The sequence below is a fragment of the Lepisosteus platostomus genome, chromosome 3 (assembly GCF_059453375.1).
Source record: "Lepisosteus platostomus isolate fLepPlt1 chromosome 3, fLepPlt1.hap1, whole genome shotgun sequence".
Lineage (NCBI taxonomy): Eukaryota > Metazoa > Chordata > Actinopteri > Semionotiformes > Lepisosteidae > Lepisosteus > Lepisosteus platostomus.
In genome coordinates, this window is record NC_142613.1 from 16,013,267 (window position 1) to 16,032,403 (window position 19,137).

Below are 19,137 nucleotides of genomic sequence, written 5' to 3' on the forward strand. Positions count from 1 at the left end.
TGTTTCTTTTTAAAATATCAAAGCAAAAAAGACAAGGTTCTTTGTTGTAAAAACCAGTGCCCTGTTATGAATCAGCAGTTTTTGATGCCATAGTTCATCCCCTATTCTTTGTAAGTGGTTATGAAAAAGGCAACAGCCGCAAGATTAATAGTGAGGTACTGTACACCTGGGTCAGGTTACTGTGGGTTTACGTGGACTGCAGCTGTATCATCATTGTAACCCTCATTGTTAGTGTTACCTGTTTCATAAATGGGTCTCTCTGGATTTAGGAAAAAAAAATGTTCATAATATTCTTTTCAGAGTTAAAAGATTGGAAGATTTTTTTTTCAAAGGACATGGCCAGTAATGTCAGAATTAATTAAAAACATTCTAATCTTCCATCCATCATAGCTGATTCATCACTAATAAATGACACATTGACTCTGTGTCCTTTATTAGCAAATGGAATTTATTAGGAAATAAACATCTCTGGAGTAATTGTATTGTGTGTGATTCTTTGCCCTTAATCATCTGATCGGTTCTTCTCTTTTAGCCCCACCTGTATTTTTTAAGACTCCATCCCCTATCCTTGAAGTCCTGGAAGGAGAGCCACTGACCCTGACCTGTGGTGCCCATGGCAACCCTCCACCAATCATTACCTGGAGAAAGGACGACACCTTGATTGAAAATGGAGATAATGCGCAGGTGAGTGAATATCCTTATGGAATAGCCAGGATCCTCCTCCTCTTCATTTAAGCAGACAGTGCTGAAATCCCACAGGACCTCACAAAGCAAAATAAGGGTTAGAGCTGTGCTACCCAATACATACTCTTTCTTTTATTTTTATTAAAAAAGACTTAAATTCTACCAGTTCTGTAATTATTATTTTAATCGTATTATCCATAAGATTAGTCCCTTAGGAGATGAGTCCTGTTGAATAAAGCCAATCGAATTAAATTTCTTTTCATTTTTCCCCATCAATTTTATTGTAGTTCACAGAGATTGTTCAAAGCAGCTCAGCACTGTCAATACTCTAATTCAGGAAAGGCCTATCATAAATGCTTAAGGTGTATTATTAAACCACACGTTTTGCAATATAATGAACTACAAAGTCCACAGGTGAAGCATTTCTGACATAGATGACAAGATCTATTTAAAGAAACACAGCAGTGAAATATGAGGGCTAAGGGAGATTTAGTGCTTTCACTGACTGCCTTCTAAAAGGTAGCAGCATACCAATCTTGCTGTGCTGCACAAGTTGATTTTTATCAAATCTTCTACAGAGAACAATGAACAGTCAGGCTCAGTGTAAATAACTTTCTTTGTTCTTACACACTCACCACTTAAAATAAAAGGCAATGGGACAATGCATTGTGATCATCTTGAGCTGTACCTTATGTCTTGTCAAACCAGCTTTTTTCAGACTCTCCTCTGTGTTTCTGTTGGTTTTCATGGAAGTAGAAATATTTAGAGGCGGAACGATTTTGAGGAGAAGGAGAGGGTAGGCAGATGAAAGCAGGAGTCTGCAGATGGTGGTTTGGTAGAGTGTATGACTGTGCGTCAGATACTGAGCAGGGCAACATTAATGCATGTCCCTTCTCTTTCCCTTGGACCGTGTCTATTTCACATTTATTCTCACTCCATCTGTCCTCTCCTGCAGTTTGGTCAACATTGTGGAGTCATGGATAATAATAATAATAATAAACTTTATTTTATATAGCGCCTTTAAAGGTGGCTTCTCAAAGCGCTTTACAGGATGACAATAACAATAAATAAGAAGACTACAACAATAAATAAGAAAATTTCACAAGACAGGACACAATTATAATTACAACAATACAACAATAACAATAGAGGAGACCGTGGAAGATGGTATTAAGAAGAGCAGAGGGGTGAAGAATGGAACCAGTTAAGTAAAGGCTTTACTGAAGAAGAAGGTTTTGAGTCTGGATTTGAAGGAGTTTAGAGAAGGTGACTCTCTAATATCCTTGGGCAAAGAGTTCCAGAGCTTGGGGGCATAGCAGGAGAAGGCCCTGTCGCCCATACAATGTAGACGGGCTTGGGGGACAGTAAGGAGGGCAGAATTTGAAGAGCGGAGGTTGCGAGGTGGGGAGTAGGGCGATAAAAGTTCAGACAGGTATTGAGGTGCCAAGCCATGTAAAGACTTGTAGGTGAGCATGAGGATTTTAAAGTCTACGCGGAATTTGACCGGAAGCCAGTGCAAGGACTCCAGGATAGGAGTAATGTGAACACTTGTACTAGACCTGGTCAGGATTCTGGCTGCTGAATTTTGGACATACTGCAGCTTGTTCAGAGTAGATTTAGATACACCAGGGAGCAGAGCATTGCAGTAGTCAATTCGAGAGAATACAAATATGTTGATCAGCTTTTCAGCCACAGTTAATGATAGCATAGGGCGTAGTCTTGCGATATTTCTAAGGTGAAAAAAAGATGTTTTGACAGTATGCTGTACATGTGGGTCGAATGTTAAGCCAGAATCGAATATAACCCCAAGGTTTTTCAATTTTGATTGAAGCTCAAGTACAGAGCCATCTACAGACAGGGTTACAGGACTGGCTTTACGAAGTTGATGGGGGGTACCAATAAGCATGACTTCAGTCTTGTCACAGTTAAGATGAAGGAAGTTTTGAGTCATCCAAATTTTTATGTCAGAGATGCAATTAGATAGAATAGAGACAGCCACGTCAGTGTCGGGTTTGGTATGGATGTATATTTGAGTATCGTCTGCGTAAAAATGAAAGCTGAGGCCATGTGATCTTAAAAGCTGACCAAGTGGGAACATGTAAATGCTGAAGAGCAAGGGGCCCAGTATTGAGCCCTGGGGGACACCAGACTTGACAAGACCGATTTCAGACCTGTACCCATTGAGAGAGACAAAATGACAGCGATCAGTGAGGTAAGACTTAAACCATTTGAGGGCAGTGTCAGAGACTCCAAACACAGTCTCGAGACGAGAAAGCAAGATGTTATGGTCAACAGTGTCAAAGGCAGCACTGAGATCAAGAAGGATGAGTATGGAAAGAGAACCAGAATCAGAAGCTATTAGGAGATCGTTGGTGACTTTGACTAGGGCGGTTTCTGTGCTGTGAAGTTGACGGAAGCCAGATTGGAGGGGTTCGAAAAGGTTGTTTGTCATGAGGTGGTTATGTAACTGAAGTGTGACAGCACGTTCTAGAATTTTAGAGAGAAAGGGTAAGTTGGAGATGGGTGGCGAAAGTTGTTAAGATTGTCGAGAGCCATGTTAGGCTTCTTTGGCACTGGGGTAATAGCAGCAGTTTTGAGGACCGTTGGTACAATGCCGGTTCTCAAGGATTCATGTATTATATTGAGGACAATGGGACAGAGAGAAGAGAAACAGGACTGGAATAAAGTGGTGGGAATGGGATCTAAAATAGATGTGGTGGGTTTCATGCGCGTAACTAGTTTGTTTAGGGATGAGGAGGGAGGAGGTGTGGAAATTATATCCGTAGTGGAGAGAATGTGATGCCGGATGTTGTCAATCTTAGAACTAAAGAAATCTAAGAATGTGTTGCAAAGTTGTGATGAGGCAGGTAATGTGGTGGGGCAGTTTGGCTTGAGCAGTCTGTTGATGGTGGAGAAAAGATGTCTGGGATTGTTTTGGTGATTTTCAATGATGTGAGAGAAGTAGGTGATGCTCTGGTTTTAACCAGGAAGGTTGTGGGTTCAAATCCTTAGGTGTACACTACTATTGTTGTACCCTTCAGCACCTTATTGCACTCTCTAATAAAACTCGCTACTGTATAGGGTAACTCTCTAGGTTGCCATGTGAATGTGAGTTTGTTCTCAGTTGATTTACCTGCTAAAATTTAGATTTATCTGTTCCCTTTCCCAGTATCATGTCCTTACCTTCTCCTTTTCTCTCTCGGTCATTCATCTCCCTCTCTCTTCTCCTCTTTCTCTTGCCTGACCTTCCTCTATGTTTCTCAAGTAAAATACTTTCTCAATCTTTTTTTTCCCCACAGGTCACCAATGGAAGTCTGTCCCTATTCTCAGTCAGCAGAGACAAAGCAGGGATTTATAAATGTCACGTTTCCAATGAAGAGGGGAATCTCACTCACTCCTCTCAGCTGCTGGTCAAAGGTCAGCGTGCTTCTGTATTATGTTCTATATATAAATTATGTAGTGTGTGCATTTCAGCACTATTGGTACCTTTGCCGTAAAAATACATAGTTTAATACTGTCGGCCACCAACTCGCCAATCTTGCTTGCTGCTGTGGTGACCCTACAATAAAGTGTATAAGTATGGTAAAGCATAGAGCAACATGGGCAAACAACAGCAAAGCAAATGATTGTTAGAACTATGGGAAAAAAAGAGAACTCTGAAAAGTCTCTAGAGATTTAACCAGGGAGTTCCACATGGAAAGTCATGGTCAATTTAACAAAATTTGAAAAACACTAATTCTACATTGACCCACTCATTGTACTTTGACCTGAAGGACAATTGTACATAACCAGATATCAATATACACAGACCCTATCCTATTAAAATGAGCACACTCAGTATAAAGCTATTGTGTATGCAGTTCAAACAGCAAGAATTGGTTTACAAAGGAACAAGTAATAGGTTTATTCCATGCTGAAAAGAGAAAACACAATGTTTCGGCTGTGAAGCCTCTCTCTTCTCTTTTCTGCATGGAATAAACCTATTACTTGTTCCTTTGCAGACTATGCATGCCAACGCAGCTACACACCTGAAATAATTGGTTTAGTTTGTCATTGTGCCACACTAGATGTAGTTGCTCATGCAGAAGATTGACATTTAAACTAAAAACTTGCAAGTGTTGTCCGGTAAGAAACCAGACAATTCCACTCACAACTATTTTTGTTTTAATATGGCAGAGTAGTGTATCTGTTTCTTGTAAGATTCATATTGGCATATTGTGAGAATAGTTATGCTTCTTAGTGTGGATCACATGGTAAAAGCTGCCCTCTAGTGGTGACAGAGCAGGCCAGGAACTGTGGAGTTCAGTTTGCTGCAGTTTTTCATTTTTGTTTACTGTGCTAATTCCAACGTTTGTTACAAGCATAAGCTTTATTTATGGCCCATATGTCAGTTTTTATACTTCAGACTGTGGTTTAAGAGAGGTGTGTAAGGTGACTTACAAACTAGTCTTCCAAATGTGGATAAACAGTTTAAAATTGTAATAATTAGTTGTTAATTTAAGTCACAAATCAAAATGTTAGTCATAGATATCTTTTAATAAGATGGTAGGTTGATATTTCTGCAATAGATTTGTTGTGATTTGTATTTCTTGATTGAGAAAACAACTGCTGACTGCTCCAGCTGAGACATCACTGAGCACTGCTGATAAAAGGAATTCATATTTTCTAAGCATGGTTTAAGTACACTTTCTTTGTACTTGGGACTTGAATCTAACTGTCTGGACTATGTTCTTGTGATTTGCTATGGTGATGACCTCTCACCTTTCCCTCTCTGTGTTACAGGACCTCCGGTTATTGTCATTCCCCCAGAGGACACCACCCTCAACATGTCCCAGGATGCAGTCTTGCGCTGCCAAGCTGAAGCCTATCCATCAAATCTTACATATCTTTGGTGGAAGCAGGGAGAAAATGTATTCCATATTGAGTGAGTAGACACAGAGTACACAGCTCTAGCAGTTATTGAGATTATCATTTTGCCTTGTAATAATTTCATCTTCCCTCTCCACACTCTTTTTCTTTAGCACTCTGCTTCAAATCTTAGCTTTCAATGGCTGGTCCAATATTGGTCCATTGTCATAAGCTGTACATCATAGTCATTTTAATTGTGCAACTGTTGTAACCAACTTAAGGCTAAGGATGGCAGGCTCAAAGTCATATTATGTTGTATTGGCCAAAATTAAATTTGGCTAGCAGTTTTAATGTCAGTAAATCAGCACTGGAACACTATAACTTGCTATCTGCGAGTGAGTAGAATTAACACTATCAATCAATGCTTTAGTATTCTTCTCCAGTCTGAGAGGCAATGGATTATTTTTGTTTTAAATTGAAGCACATTTTGAGATCCAGAAGCAGTCAGTCTATATTATGTCATCTTGTTTGCAGATGATACTAAAAGAGAACCTAAAAAGTGTTTAAAGAGATACAGTTCAAGACTGGGTAAACACCTGGTGTATGGTATTTAATGTAGACAAGTGCAGAATGCTATTCACAGGTCAGAAAATGGGTAGCTCTTAACATATCATTTTTGTCTCTAGAGAGCAGTGTTAAGTTAACATTACAATAAATAGCTAAAAATTTTAACCCATTTTACGCATCTACAAAAGATGTTGCTACTCTGTAAGAAACCTGAAGAGCAACCAGATATATTTTTGGGTTTAAAAGAAGGCTGAAAGAAGAGAAGACTGACACAGGAGCTTATTAAAGTATTTAAAACCAACACTGAAACACAAACAAGAAGACACAAGTGTGAAAAGTGCTTCTAGAAATGAGAACAGGAAGCACCTTTTTTACACAAAGGGTGCTGGGAGTATGGAACAAGCTACCCAAGCCAAGCTGCTGAGGCCAGCACCATGATGGATTTAATGAGGCAGCTAGATAAGATCCTCAGGTCAAATAGCTATTAGTAAGCAAATGAGCTGGATGGTCTGAGCAGCTTCTTCTCATTTGCAACTTCTTGAAATATGCTTAAAGATTATTCCAAGTTAAAGTGCTAAAGAGCAAGCAGACTTTTGATTTATAGGAAATATGAATATTCTGTTGTTTTCTGTTTTTGTAAATTCATTATATTGGTCCTAGACTTTTCGAGATTGCAATATAATTGTGTAAAATGTGTTAAATAAGAAACCTTTATGTGGCATAGAACATGTGAGACTGTGTATTCGACAGTGCGTCGTTCCCAGCAAGACAGTGTCTGATGTGTTCTCATGCAGCATGTGTCGTGCTTGTTTTCTTGCAGCTTGCTCAAGACCAGGGTCAAGGTGCTGGTTGATGGGACTCTGCTGATCCAGTCTGTCACGCCCGATGATGCTGGAAACTACACCTGTGTGCCAACCAATGGCCTTCTGACCCCACCCACTGCCTCTGCCTACCTCACTGTGAAACGTAAGAGTCAAGCTTTCTGTCTGTCGGCATGCCTGTCGGTCTGTTATGGTACTGTACAGTATGTGTCGCCATCACTGTGTCTGAGTTTGGCCGTTGGATTTGTGTGTGTGTGTCTGGGCAGTATGAAGCTTCCTGTACCTGTTTGTACAGTGTCTTTTCAGTTTATTTTTGTCTCTTTCTTTTGGTATGTCTTTGTCGCTGCACTTCTCACCCTTTTCACCTTCTCTTATCACTTTTTTCCCCCTTTTTTCTCTTCTCCTTGGTCCCTCTTTTTTCCCTTTCCCTTCTTCCTGCCTTCCTCCACTTTCTCCCTCTCAGACCCAGCACAGGTACTGCCCATGCCCGAGGAGACCTACCTCCCGGTGGGTATGGAAGGAGTGATCACCTGTCCTGTCCGGGCTGAGCCACCCATGCTCTTTGTCAACTGGACCAAAGATGGCCTCCTCCTCAACCTGGACATGGTGCGTGTCACAAGGAAATCACAGATTTTCTTACGATCTCCCAAAGAAAGAAAAAAAAGTCATTGCACACTTCTCCCTTCTTCAGTTGTTTACAGATTTTGTAGTATTTTCATAATACCTTCATCAATAATAATGATTTTCTTTTATTTCATAGTTTTGGACAGATGCAAATATCTCAGACTGAAATGACACTTTTCAGGTTACCACTTTGGACTCCCAGTTTACTTTATAACGTCACTTACAGCACTACCACCCCCTCCTTTTTTCATAATATCCCCGTCTCTCCATTTTCCTTTCTCTCATAATCTTCTCTCCTTCACCTCTCCTCTTGCATTCTTCTTTTCTATCACCATCTACTCCCCACATACTCTCTCTCCAACTCCTCCCCTTTCCCATCCTCACAGTTTCCAGGGTGGATGGTGAATTCGGAGGGCTCGGTCTTCATCACAGCAGCCAACGATGATGCAGTGGGGATGTACACATGTACAGCCTACAACAGCTACGGCACCATGGGCCAGTCTTCCCCCACCAAGGTGGTCCTACAGGTATGACACAGAACTCTGGCCCGACTGCAGTACACAAGGCTGGCACTGTGTTCCTGGCTCAGAGTTACTATTCTGAATCCCAGTCTTGCTGTCACTCCTCCAGCCTGCATACACAGGTACAGCTGCACCTGAATAATCAGAATGAAGATGCTAACAATGGCGATGATATGCAATAATTCCAATAATGAGAACAGTGAAAATAATCAAAGTAATAGTAATAATAATAACTAATAATGATGTAGAAATCTGACTGTGGCCTGAGTTCATAACTCCTGACGTGGCTTGAGTGAATTTTAAACAGACACCTGCATTTGTGCGTGACATTTCAGAAATACCTTAAAGGAAGAAATAATGTTATCAGCATCCTATAGGCCATTAGTGGAATGGTCAGATATGAACCCCCATTCATGGTAATAACATAGGGTGACCATAACTGGACTTTGACCTTGCTGTAATACTGTTGTAATTTGGGACATTGTGGGAGATGCACCTTGTGGTGTGTCTTTTTCAAGTGTTCTCTGAAAATTGACATTTTTGTCACAAATTAATCTCAAACATTCACTGGACTGCACTGTGACTCCTTACATCCCTGACAATGATAAGGAATTGCTCTGGAACAAAGACAGGTCCCAGTAGAGATTCAAACACTGGCTGTTTTTTAAGCAAACTTGCTGCCTCATCAAAAGGTCTGGATCCCAGCACTGACAAGATGGAAACACACTTCCTTTGACAAATGCACTCTTAAGAACTTGCTTTTTAAAAGAGTACAAAACATTTATATTTACACCTGTGACTGTTTCTAAGCGTGTGCCCTGCTGTTAGGCCAAAGTACAATCTTTAGTCCTGTGTCCTCCAAAATGACTGGAACAGCCAGCTGGAATGAAAGACAAAACCACAACATGAACATAGTCCAGACTTGGCTGCTCTGCACTGATGGGCCCCAATCAGAGTGAAACCATCTGTTGTCACTGAATGTTTTGACTGCTTTTTTGTTTCCTTTTGCCGCCAGAAGAAACAGAATCACAAATAGAATCATTTGTTTGTGATATCAGTTTATACTGTGTACTGTCCTCCCTTGCTATATGAGCAACTGCTTTATGAGTTTTCATTATACAAGTTGTAGCAATTTCTGCCTGTTTTTTTCTTTTAATGAGCTTATTAAGCATAACCTCCTTTTCTCTCATCTTCACAGATGAGGAATTTACTTATTACGTTATTACTTCTTACAAAAAAGTTAATGAAGTAATAAAGGTTTGAGTATAAGTGCGTGTAGTACAGGATAGTCCCTAATGTTTATTAATTTGCTAACAACTGTAATGATGTAGCTACTGTACTGTACCATTAATAAGCAGGAGTGTGATTGTTTTCCTATCTATCGTTTATGCATCAGTTAATGAAGCACGTTAGTCAAATAATTAACCGGGAATGTTATTGTTTTTCTTTCTTAGGTACCATTCTGTGCTATAATAAGGTGAAGTTTGGGTTTTTGAGGGTATATTTTTGAATTCTGGAATCAATCTGAAATTATAACATGAGAAGTAATAGAAGTGTAATTTCTGTTGTACAAGTTTTCACCTTATGAGAAGTTTTCAAGCAACAGGTGAAGCACTATAATGAGGGATTACTGTATCTTATTAAATTCCATAGGTGTCCAAGTCTTTATAAATGCAAAAGAAACAGCTCAAGCATTCTCTGAAAAAGCTTTAGTAGATTCTTTAGCATAGCTGCACTATAGTGCACATGTGCAAGAATGCTACACGCCCATCCTTTTCTGATCCTCATTTCAGGACCCTCCCTCATTCCGGGTGACCCCCCGGGCGGAGTACCTTCAAGAGGTGGGCCGAGACCTCGTTATTCCCTGTGAAGCCCATGGTGACCCATCCCCTAACATCACCTGGAGCAAGGTGAGAGCTGTCAATCACTACCACACTGTTAGGGACAGGCAGGAGATATGGTACTTTCTTATAGCAGATTCTCCCCTGGTGTGGATAGAATAAATTGAGATCGAATCAACTTCCCTACTAATGCAATTTCTTTTATCCCTCCAGTGAGCTGTTTTGAGATTGAGTGGGTTGGCAAGTGCTGTACATAGCAATAAGGACCACTCGGGTGTTGTTTCAAAACAGTAGTCTGTTTCTTTATTGTTTGGCGAGAGAGGTTTTTAACTTCTAAAATAAAATAGGCAAGATATTCTCTCCAGATCAGTCAGGAGATTCAAAACACCAACAACCTCAGCAATCTTGGATTTTCCATTAAGTAGCCTTTCGTTACATAAGTTGACATTTATGATATTTAGATATGTTTTGTGGAGGGCAGGGTGGCTGTAGGTTTTCACCCTTTGTTCGGGTCACTTCCCACATGCAGCCTGTTTTAACTCTTGGAGGTTATGGGCAGTTTACTCCAGCTGGTCCACAGAGTTCTCCAGGGACCTCTGGTGTACCAGTGTACCTGTGAGCTGGCTCACAGTAGGTAGAGCTTCTTTCCATGAGTGTGGAGTTCAGTTCTCTCTGAACACAATCTAAAACATTGGGCATTTTAATATGAAAGAGATAATTGCTTTATTCAATATCATTTTATTTCATACAAAAGAGAGAACTATGCATCTCACTGTAAACCTCACCCACTCCATCCCTGTGCATGTGCTTCTCTTCCCACTTCCCACCTTTCCCCTCATCATTGCTCTCGCCTTCTCCTCTCCCTGTCTCTCACCAGGTGGGCTCTGCCCCTCGCTCTCCCTTCCGCACGGCCCAGAATGGCTCCCTGATCATGCGCCCACTCAGTAAGGACCACCAGGGGACATGGGAGTGCAGTGCCCGCAATCGTGTGGCCGCGGTCTCCACACGCACCGCTGTCTCCGTGCTGGGTGCGTGACACGTTAAAGCGCAGACACGCTCTTCAGGCACACCCATTCCAGCAAAAACTAGGTTTAATTCCTCTATTATAGTGCTTCGAAAATATGTTGCTTTTTATAATAATAGCTTACAGTTATATGGTGCTTTTCTGGACACTCCTCCCAAAGCATGTTACAGGTAATGGGAGCTCCACTCCACCACCACCAATGTGCAGACCCCACCTGGATGATGTGATGGCCATAGTGCGCCAGTTCTCTCACCACACACCAACTATCAGTTGGAGGGAGAACAGAGTGATGAAGCCAGTTCATACACTGGGATTAATAGGAGGCCATGATTGATGGCAATGGAAAATTTAGCCAGGATGCCGGGGTGACACCCCTAGTCATTTTCAAGAAACACCCTGAGATTTTTAATGACCACAGAGAGTCAGGACCTCTGTTTTACATCTCATCCAAATGACATCAACTTTTTTACAGTATAGTGTCCCTGTCACTATACTGGGGCATCAGGACCCACACACACCGCAGGGTGAGTGCACCCTGCTGGCCCCACTAACACCTCTTCCAGCAGCTACCTTAGTTTTTCCCAGGAGGTCTCCCATCCAGGTACTGACCAGGCTCACACCTCCTAAGTTTCAGTTGCCAGTTGTAAACTGAAGGGTGATACAGCTGCTGGCAGTGGAGTCATAGTCAGAGGGCCGCATTCGTCACATAGACTCTTGTTCTAAAAACTGTTTTAACTTAATTGTAATACTCTATTGCTCTATGTATATTACTACACTGTATTCACACAATATTGTCACATGGAATGTGAAGTATATAACCAGAAGAATGAACAGTTTATATGTAGTGTGATACCTTTAATTAGTATTTAACATGAAGCACCAAGGGCAACTCTCATTAATGAGCAATCACTTTGTGCACTGTTAAAGTATTAAGGAAAATACATAGTCTTCAAGCTGAAGTCCCCTTCTTATCACTGTGGCAATTCATCCATAAACCTAAATTATTAGACAATAATTGTGTTTGACCGATAAAATTAAACTTTTATTTTTACATTTTAATGCCACCATGTTTAGATTTTATTACCAAAACTATATCAGGTGAAAAGATCAGGTGTTAGTGGATCCAGAGTAAATAATCAGCATCATCTATTACTCTGGTAAAATATACCTTGATCTTTGAACTCCTAAATAAAAGCAAATATATTTTATTTAAAAAGTAACATAGAACACTATGAAAAATTACTTGATGTCATTTTGAACTATTGTGTTTGCTTTTCTGTTGCTGCAAATCCCTTATCCTTGAAATGTCTCTTTTTAGACATTTCCATACTTTATTATTAAGTCAAAAAGAGAGTCAAATGGCTCTTTTCTTCAACTGTAGGATTCCATGACAGATTGACATGCTAGTCTTGCTCCCAGCTCTGAGCCAAACAGACAGCTTGTGAAACTGGTGCCTCATGGTTCTGGCTTGGTTCAGCTGTTACATGAAGGCTCAGCTGGGTTTGGGTATGACAGTGTGAAAAGGCCAGAAGTCAGTGCTTTTCAGACCCAAACCTGTCATGGAGCCATTGGCTACCAGCCCAGGTGTTTCATCCACCCATTTATTTACTTCAAGATCTTATGTATTATTTTAACACAGAAATAAGAGCAGCCCCTCCCCCTTTGCATTTCTCACTCTTCGTCTCTCACACTGTTTGTTTCCGTCTTTCTTTCTCAGGCACAAGTCCTCATGCAGTTTCTGCAGTGACTCTGGTTCCAGGAACCAACAAAATGAATGTGTCCTGGGAACCTGGGTTTGATGGGGGATACTCACAGAAATTCACTGTCTGGTCAGTCTGAACACCCAACTATCAGTGTATCTGTAAATCTCTCTGGTTGCTCTGACTGGCTGTCTCACCTATATGCTCAATTTATGTCTTGTATATCTTGTTGTTAGTTTACCTGTCTCAGATTTCTGTTCATTTTGTCTTGGGTGTTTTGCTCCTTGTTAGTATACCTCTCTGCCTCTTTTTCCCACCTGTTTCTTTGCCTGTGTAGTTACAAGGCTGCAGTTTGAAATTGTTAAACATTAAACTCTGTCTATCCTTTTTTCTCTCATTTTGTCTTTGTCCCCATCTCCCGTTTTCCAACCACCTCAATCTTGGGAAATTCCCTCTCCTACAGGGTGAAGCAGGTGTCCAGGGGAAAACATGAATGGACATCTCTTCCGGTTCCCCCATCCCAGTCTTACCTATTGGTGACAGGGCTACTCCCAGGGACTGGGTACCAGTTCAGCATCCTGCCCCAGAACAAGCTGGGCTCAGGCCCCTTCAGTGAGATTATCACAGCTTCCACACTGGGTCAGTACCACAGCATACCCAGGGCAATTAGTTTTTAGAATTCCTAATTAATTGCATGAGTACCTTTTTGTATTAATACTCCCAAGTTAAATTATTTCACATAGAGTTTTTTCCCAGACATTCCCTTTAGTGGCAGAGACATTCACAAATAAGAAAAAAAAGTTATTTTACTAAAGCGTAGATGTTTTGGTGACAAATTGTCTGACTTTATTTGTGCTTAAGGATGACCCATTGGTTGTCTAGCAATAACTCTTGAAGTTTGAAGTTGCTCTTCTTTCCCGGATGAAGACTAGTTTTCTGCAAAGGAGACAGTTCATTTTGGCATAATATGTCCAAGGTGCTGGTTGGCATGATGGATGAGAATGACGTGTAAAATGATAAAAAGGCTGATACATTGTCATGATATTGGATGATTATAAAATAGCAGGGTATATCTCTGTTTTAATTTTTTAAACATTTCTTTCCCTCTCTCTTCTTTGTCTTTGTTTCTTATATTTCCTTTCCCTCTGTGCATCTTTGCCACTTCGTCTCAGTTCCTAAAACAAAACCACCCCCAACTGTGAAATCGCCACCCCTCCTGACCCCACCCAGGTCTCTGTCAGCCAATCAGAGCTCAAAGGGTGTGGTCTTGCAGTGGTTGCCACCTCTCGCAGAGTCAACAACCGTCACTGGCTTCATACTGCAGTCCCGACGTGAGAAAGGGGAGTGGGTGGTACTGGAGGGCTTCATTGAAGCCAATCAGAGTGAGATACTGGTGCAGGGATTACTTAAGGTAAAAATCATTTTCGAATTGCTTCGATATGTAAGTGTAAAATGTTTTCACCATGAATTTGGGATACAGCGCTATACAATAGCTGAGGAGTGAGCAATAATTGTATTCAAACATACAGTAGATTATTCTTTTCCAAAAAGGAAAGAATCAAAAGAATGAAAGTATTGTAGATGTTCTGAGCACAAAACACCTTATTTCACTGCCTTCGGATGCATCTACATTGAAAAAACTCTATAAGTCCTACAGCATATGTGCTTGTAGGTTGTATCGGTGGGTGCTGCTGTCACAGGATTTTTTCCTGTTTCCTTTTCATGAATAAAGATTCTTTTAGTCTGCTAGGGAAAACATACTACATTTACAACAATTTGTATGTGGGGGAGTTTACTTTTGTGAATTTCCAGCATTTCCAGGAAGTGGTAGGAAGATGTATCGTTACTTGAATCAGAATGAGACGGGGCAGATACCACTCCTTCTGTTTATCTCTGCCACATCCCTGTTCTACACAGGTGTAAGGCACCAACAAAATGAGATATCTTCAGTGAGCAAAGCAGCACACCACATTCAGTGTGTCCCATCGGCACGGTGAACTAGTATATACCTAAGTGGGGACCCAGTTGACAAATGACCACGTTTGTCTTCCCAATTCAGGATTGCAACTATGAGCTGAGAATGCTGTCTCGGGATGGTCAGCTGATCAGTGAGCCCAGCGAATCAGTCAACATCTCTACTGCAGGTTGGTGTCCTTCAGTGGGCTAAAGTGATTTTCATTTATTAAAGTCAGTCTTAATTTTCATCCATACATTTTCACAATACTGTGCATTAGAGGGCTTAATGTGTATGGAAATGTTGATATAAACAGGGAACGTTACCATGGACCCCTAGAAATCAAGTGGTATAAATGCATTGGAAATATAACTACAGAACTGTGGGGACCTGTTCTGAAATATCTTCATCCTAAAAAGAAAAGAGAACAACAGCTGAGATCCATAACTACTGATGACATTTGGCTTTTGGCCTCAAATCTGGGCTCTGTCCTCTGGTGTCCATGAAGCTTCTTTCATAATGATGTGCTAAAAGGGGTGAGTTTAGTTACAGAGAAAATAATTGTTAAAATGTAATGGAAAATGCAACAAAAACCCAAGCTCCATTCAGAGCACCATATGAGTGCCTTAATAACCAAAGTCAGGCGGCTGTGCTGCTTACCAGTATTAGCACTCTTCTCCTTTTCCAAATCACAGTCCCACTCTCAATCCTCCAGCTCTCGCATATTCTCTCTCTTAGTCCTTTGGCTCCTTCTCCTACTCCACTCCAGTGGATCTGCCCTCTGTTTGACAGCAGATGAGGTTTTTGCTTCTCGGGTTTTTAAAACGTCACTTGACCAGTTATCTTCCTCTGGCTTCCTCTGGCTGGTGAGTGTAAGAATGTGGGAGTGGGAGAAGTCGCAGCGAGCATCGGTAAAAGGGTCGACACCCAGGGACGGAGGCTAGCGTGAGGTTAGCGAAAAATGAAAATAACACTAAAAAAGGGGAAAAACAAGAACAAAAGGGAAAAATGAAAAAGCGCTGCTGTGTGCCACGGCATCCAGGCTGGACACCATTATATAGGGTAAGACCATTCTGGAAAAAGAACCGCTTAGCACAGTGGTGACCAGACTAGACTTACCCAATTTAATAGGGTCCAGTATGGAAGAGCAGGGAACACAAGGCCAAAACTAAATAAAGACTCAACATGTGAAAAGGGTCAGCCTGCCCCGGTAGAGATGCATGATGGGACAGGCGAAAAAAGAAAAAGAAAATAAAAATGCAGAAACAACGGCAGCCTTAGCTCAGGCATAATCCCCTCTGGGACCGCCGGTGGAAGTTCCTCCTCTTCCGGGGTTCACCTTGCTCATCTCTTCAGGGGGGTGTTAAGTGTGTTTTTAAAGAGCCCTCACAGCTCGTCCTTAATCAGCCATTACAGCTGTGGCTACAAAGGCAACGCGTCACCCTTCATCCAGGGCTCCATTTCCACATTGAACACGCCCCGCGTAATGCCATATCACGTAAAAAAGGGCTGCAGGTCATTCTTCACATCCTTCTCTGGAATGTGGCTAAAGCACAAATCTTCATCTTGTTCTGCCACATATTGGTAAGGTACACATTGTTTGACAATTTCCAAAAAAATTTTAAATACTTTTTCTGTTAGACTTATAGGGGTTGATGGTAACTGTAGGATCAGATATGGCACAACTGCTATACTGTATGTACCGTTAAACAGGAATATTGACAAGTACAAAATGGAACAAATACATGGAAAAAATCAAGTATCAAGTAGATGGTCTTGTGCATCTTGCAGGGACAGACCTAAGCAGCATACAGTGCATGAAGTACAGTGTTCCAGTGTTCTGAGCAGAATGGGAGGCCATAGTTCTAGAATGTTCTATATTGCTCTTCTGACAAAAACAGCAGCAGTTGTGCATTGTTTGTACCACACAGTAATATCATTTCAGGAATGGACATGTACCCTGCCAGGACTCGCCTTTCGGAGCTCCTTCCTGAGCCGCTAGTGGCTGGTGTGATAGGAGGGGTGTGCTTCCTGTGCGTTGCTATCATCCTATCTTTGGTGACAGCGTGTGCCATGAACCGGCGGCGAGAGAGACGCCGCAGGAAAAGAAGGGAAGGTAAAAACACAAGTGTTCCTTTTGAATGTTCACCACTGGACAAGGGTACATCTGGTGTGGATTAAGAAATTAATGTTACAGCTGTTGGAGTTGATAGGACAAGGTGTGGCACATTGCAGCTAATTGCTCACATTGCTTGTTGATGTAGAGAGGTTCAGATAAATCACAGTGAATAAGCTAAAACAGACATTAATATATTATTTCTTCCCTACACCTTCAATCCACAGCCTTCTCAGACTTCATCATTGCTCTTCTCCAAAATATTGCTTTTAATAATAATAAAATATTTGGGAGAGGAGGGAGTGTGTGTAATAACATTATTTTGTGTATTTTACTTACTGGAGTTGCTCAGAATCCTTCACCAGAAGATGCGGATTGGATTGGTTGCAGTAGTCAACATTTCCTTGGGCATTTTTTGACAGGCACAACTAGACTTGTTTTTTTTCACCAAAAGTGTTTCAACCTTAGAGTCTGCTAAGAGATAGAATGCTGTTGCATACAAGGATTCAAGTAGGTAACTATGTCAGCATGTGTAGGCTGCAAAGGAACAAGAAAAGGTTTATTCCATGCTGAAAAGAGAAGAAATGATTTTGTAGAAGGTAGTTCTTTAAGAATACATTCATAAAGATTTGTTATTTTCGCTTGGCAGCTGAAGACCCATTTTGGTCTTGTCCTGCAAAGGTTAAGCTTGAGTTGTAACTAATAATTGATTTGTACAAAATTATAGCAGCCTCTCCACTGTTGTGCTTTTATAAATGGATTCTACAATCTGAGTTTGAAATGTCATACATCCGAAGAAGGCTCCACAGCCAAAATGTTTTATTTTCTTCTCTTTTCTGCATGGAATAAACCATTAGTTGTTCCTTTACATACAAGGATTTACCTTCTTGTCTTGCTCCAATTCTTGGTGTATGTGTCAGTCTGGAGTTATTTTTGTGAACTCTATGGACATGACAGCTTCTCTTGCTTGCTTGTTTTCAGTGTGTTTGTACATCTCATTTTTTTATTTGACCATGGTGTGACCTCTGCCCCCTCATGACCTTTTCAGATATCCCAATCGCCTTCCAGAAGGGCCCGTCTCCACAGTAAGTGCCCTCCCTCCTTCATCTCTCATTCCATGTCACTTTTGTAATTGTTTTGTTTTCTCTTGAGCTATAAACTGCCCCAGTATCCAGGGCCAGAACCCAAGGATAAAATAATATGATCTATTACAAACCAGTCTTTTCACCTATAGCAATAAAACCTGGTTCACCTTGTGCAGTCTGGTGCAGTTTGTTGGATTAACTGTCTGATAAGAACAACCTTCTGTGTTTCCTTCAGACCCGTGAGCAAACACGAATATGTCTGGAGGCTAGTACATTCTGTGTTGTGTGTCGAACATTATGAAATCTCCAATGGGCCAATTCTTAAAGATCCATCTAGTAATTAATATCTTATAAAACTTTACAAATCATGTGCTCCCAGTGTGGGAGAAGCATTGAACATTACATTTCTTTACAGTTCATAAGACATCCATGTTATTTTAAAAGACTGAGCTAAAAAAAAAGATATGCCATCACTGGAAATTGTTAGAAAGTGTTGTGGTGGGCAGACTGTATGATCAAGTACTGGACAAGGAAAAGGGGCTGTTTAAAAGGAGCTTTTTCTTTTGTTATTCCTCACTAAATGCTCTTATAAATACCATTTCCATTAAGTATACATTGTGTATCACATATGTAAATGATGTTCGTAATTCCATAGTAAACTTTCTCAAAAATTGTATAGCATAGCAAATTTCCTTTAAGTCTTTTGGCTACCTCCTTACTAATCATTATACAGCTCTTTTATTTACTCTTTCACGTCCTCGAACATTTCTAGTGATTTAGAAATATACCAGTGAGTTTCTAAAAGTCCTTGAGGCAGGCTGGTCTTTGAGGAGACTAGAGACTACAGTCAGCCTGCCACTGAAGCCTCTGTGGTTTGTAAACAAACACAACCAGGTGATAATTAATAAAAGATTGAGATTATTGGTGGTGGTTAAGACAACATTTTCATATAGGATGCAATTAGTAATGTTTGGGGCTGTAAATGGGTTCCAGTGTGTCAGATGGTGGTTGGGAGAGAACTTGGCTTATTATACATCACCTCTGGGCAGTAGTGTTAGAGCAGACATGATGCATAAGAATCCACCTACACTCACTTCCTTGTTTATAAGACGTAGGGACATAAGTAAAGGGAATAAAACGTTTCAGAAGGTGAGGGTGTTTCCATCAAGCCTATTAGGTGTTTTTGCAAGTTGAAATGTCAACAAGATTTTACTTGTAGACTTAAAAGGTTTAGAATTTATATTTGTAGGTAAGTTGCAGTGACTATAAATAAGTACTGATGAGGCCAAAACACCTCTGACTTTTTTTTTGAATGTTTGGATGAGATGATGACCAGTCAACTAAAATATCTT

General features: G+C 40.8%; 1 protein-coding gene across 3 annotated transcripts in view; it reads left to right on the plus strand.

Moving 5' to 3' along the window:
• igsf9b (immunoglobulin superfamily, member 9b) overlaps nt 1-19,137 on the plus strand; it is a 63,053-nt gene that overhangs the window by 32,173 nt on the left and 11,743 nt on the right. For all 3 annotated transcript variants that reach the window (XM_088624716.1, XM_088624718.1, XM_088624717.1), the window contains exons 5-18: nt 533-684; nt 3,984-4,101; nt 5,467-5,608; nt 6,920-7,065; nt 7,384-7,526; nt 7,931-8,071; nt 9,859-9,975; nt 10,784-10,934; nt 12,648-12,759; nt 13,094-13,269; nt 13,803-14,041; nt 14,690-14,774; nt 16,530-16,700; nt 17,749-17,785. In XM_088624716.1, the coding sequence (XP_088480842.1) occupies nt 533-684; nt 3,984-4,101; nt 5,467-5,608; nt 6,920-7,065; nt 7,384-7,526; nt 7,931-8,071; nt 9,859-9,975; nt 10,784-10,934; nt 12,648-12,759; nt 13,094-13,269; nt 13,803-14,041; nt 14,690-14,774; nt 16,530-16,700; nt 17,749-17,785 (1,930 nt within the window). The remainder of the gene's footprint in view (nt 1-532; nt 685-3,983; nt 4,102-5,466; nt 5,609-6,919; nt 7,066-7,383; nt 7,527-7,930; nt 8,072-9,858; nt 9,976-10,783; nt 10,935-12,647; nt 12,760-13,093; nt 13,270-13,802; nt 14,042-14,689; nt 14,775-16,529; nt 16,701-17,748; nt 17,786-19,137) is intronic.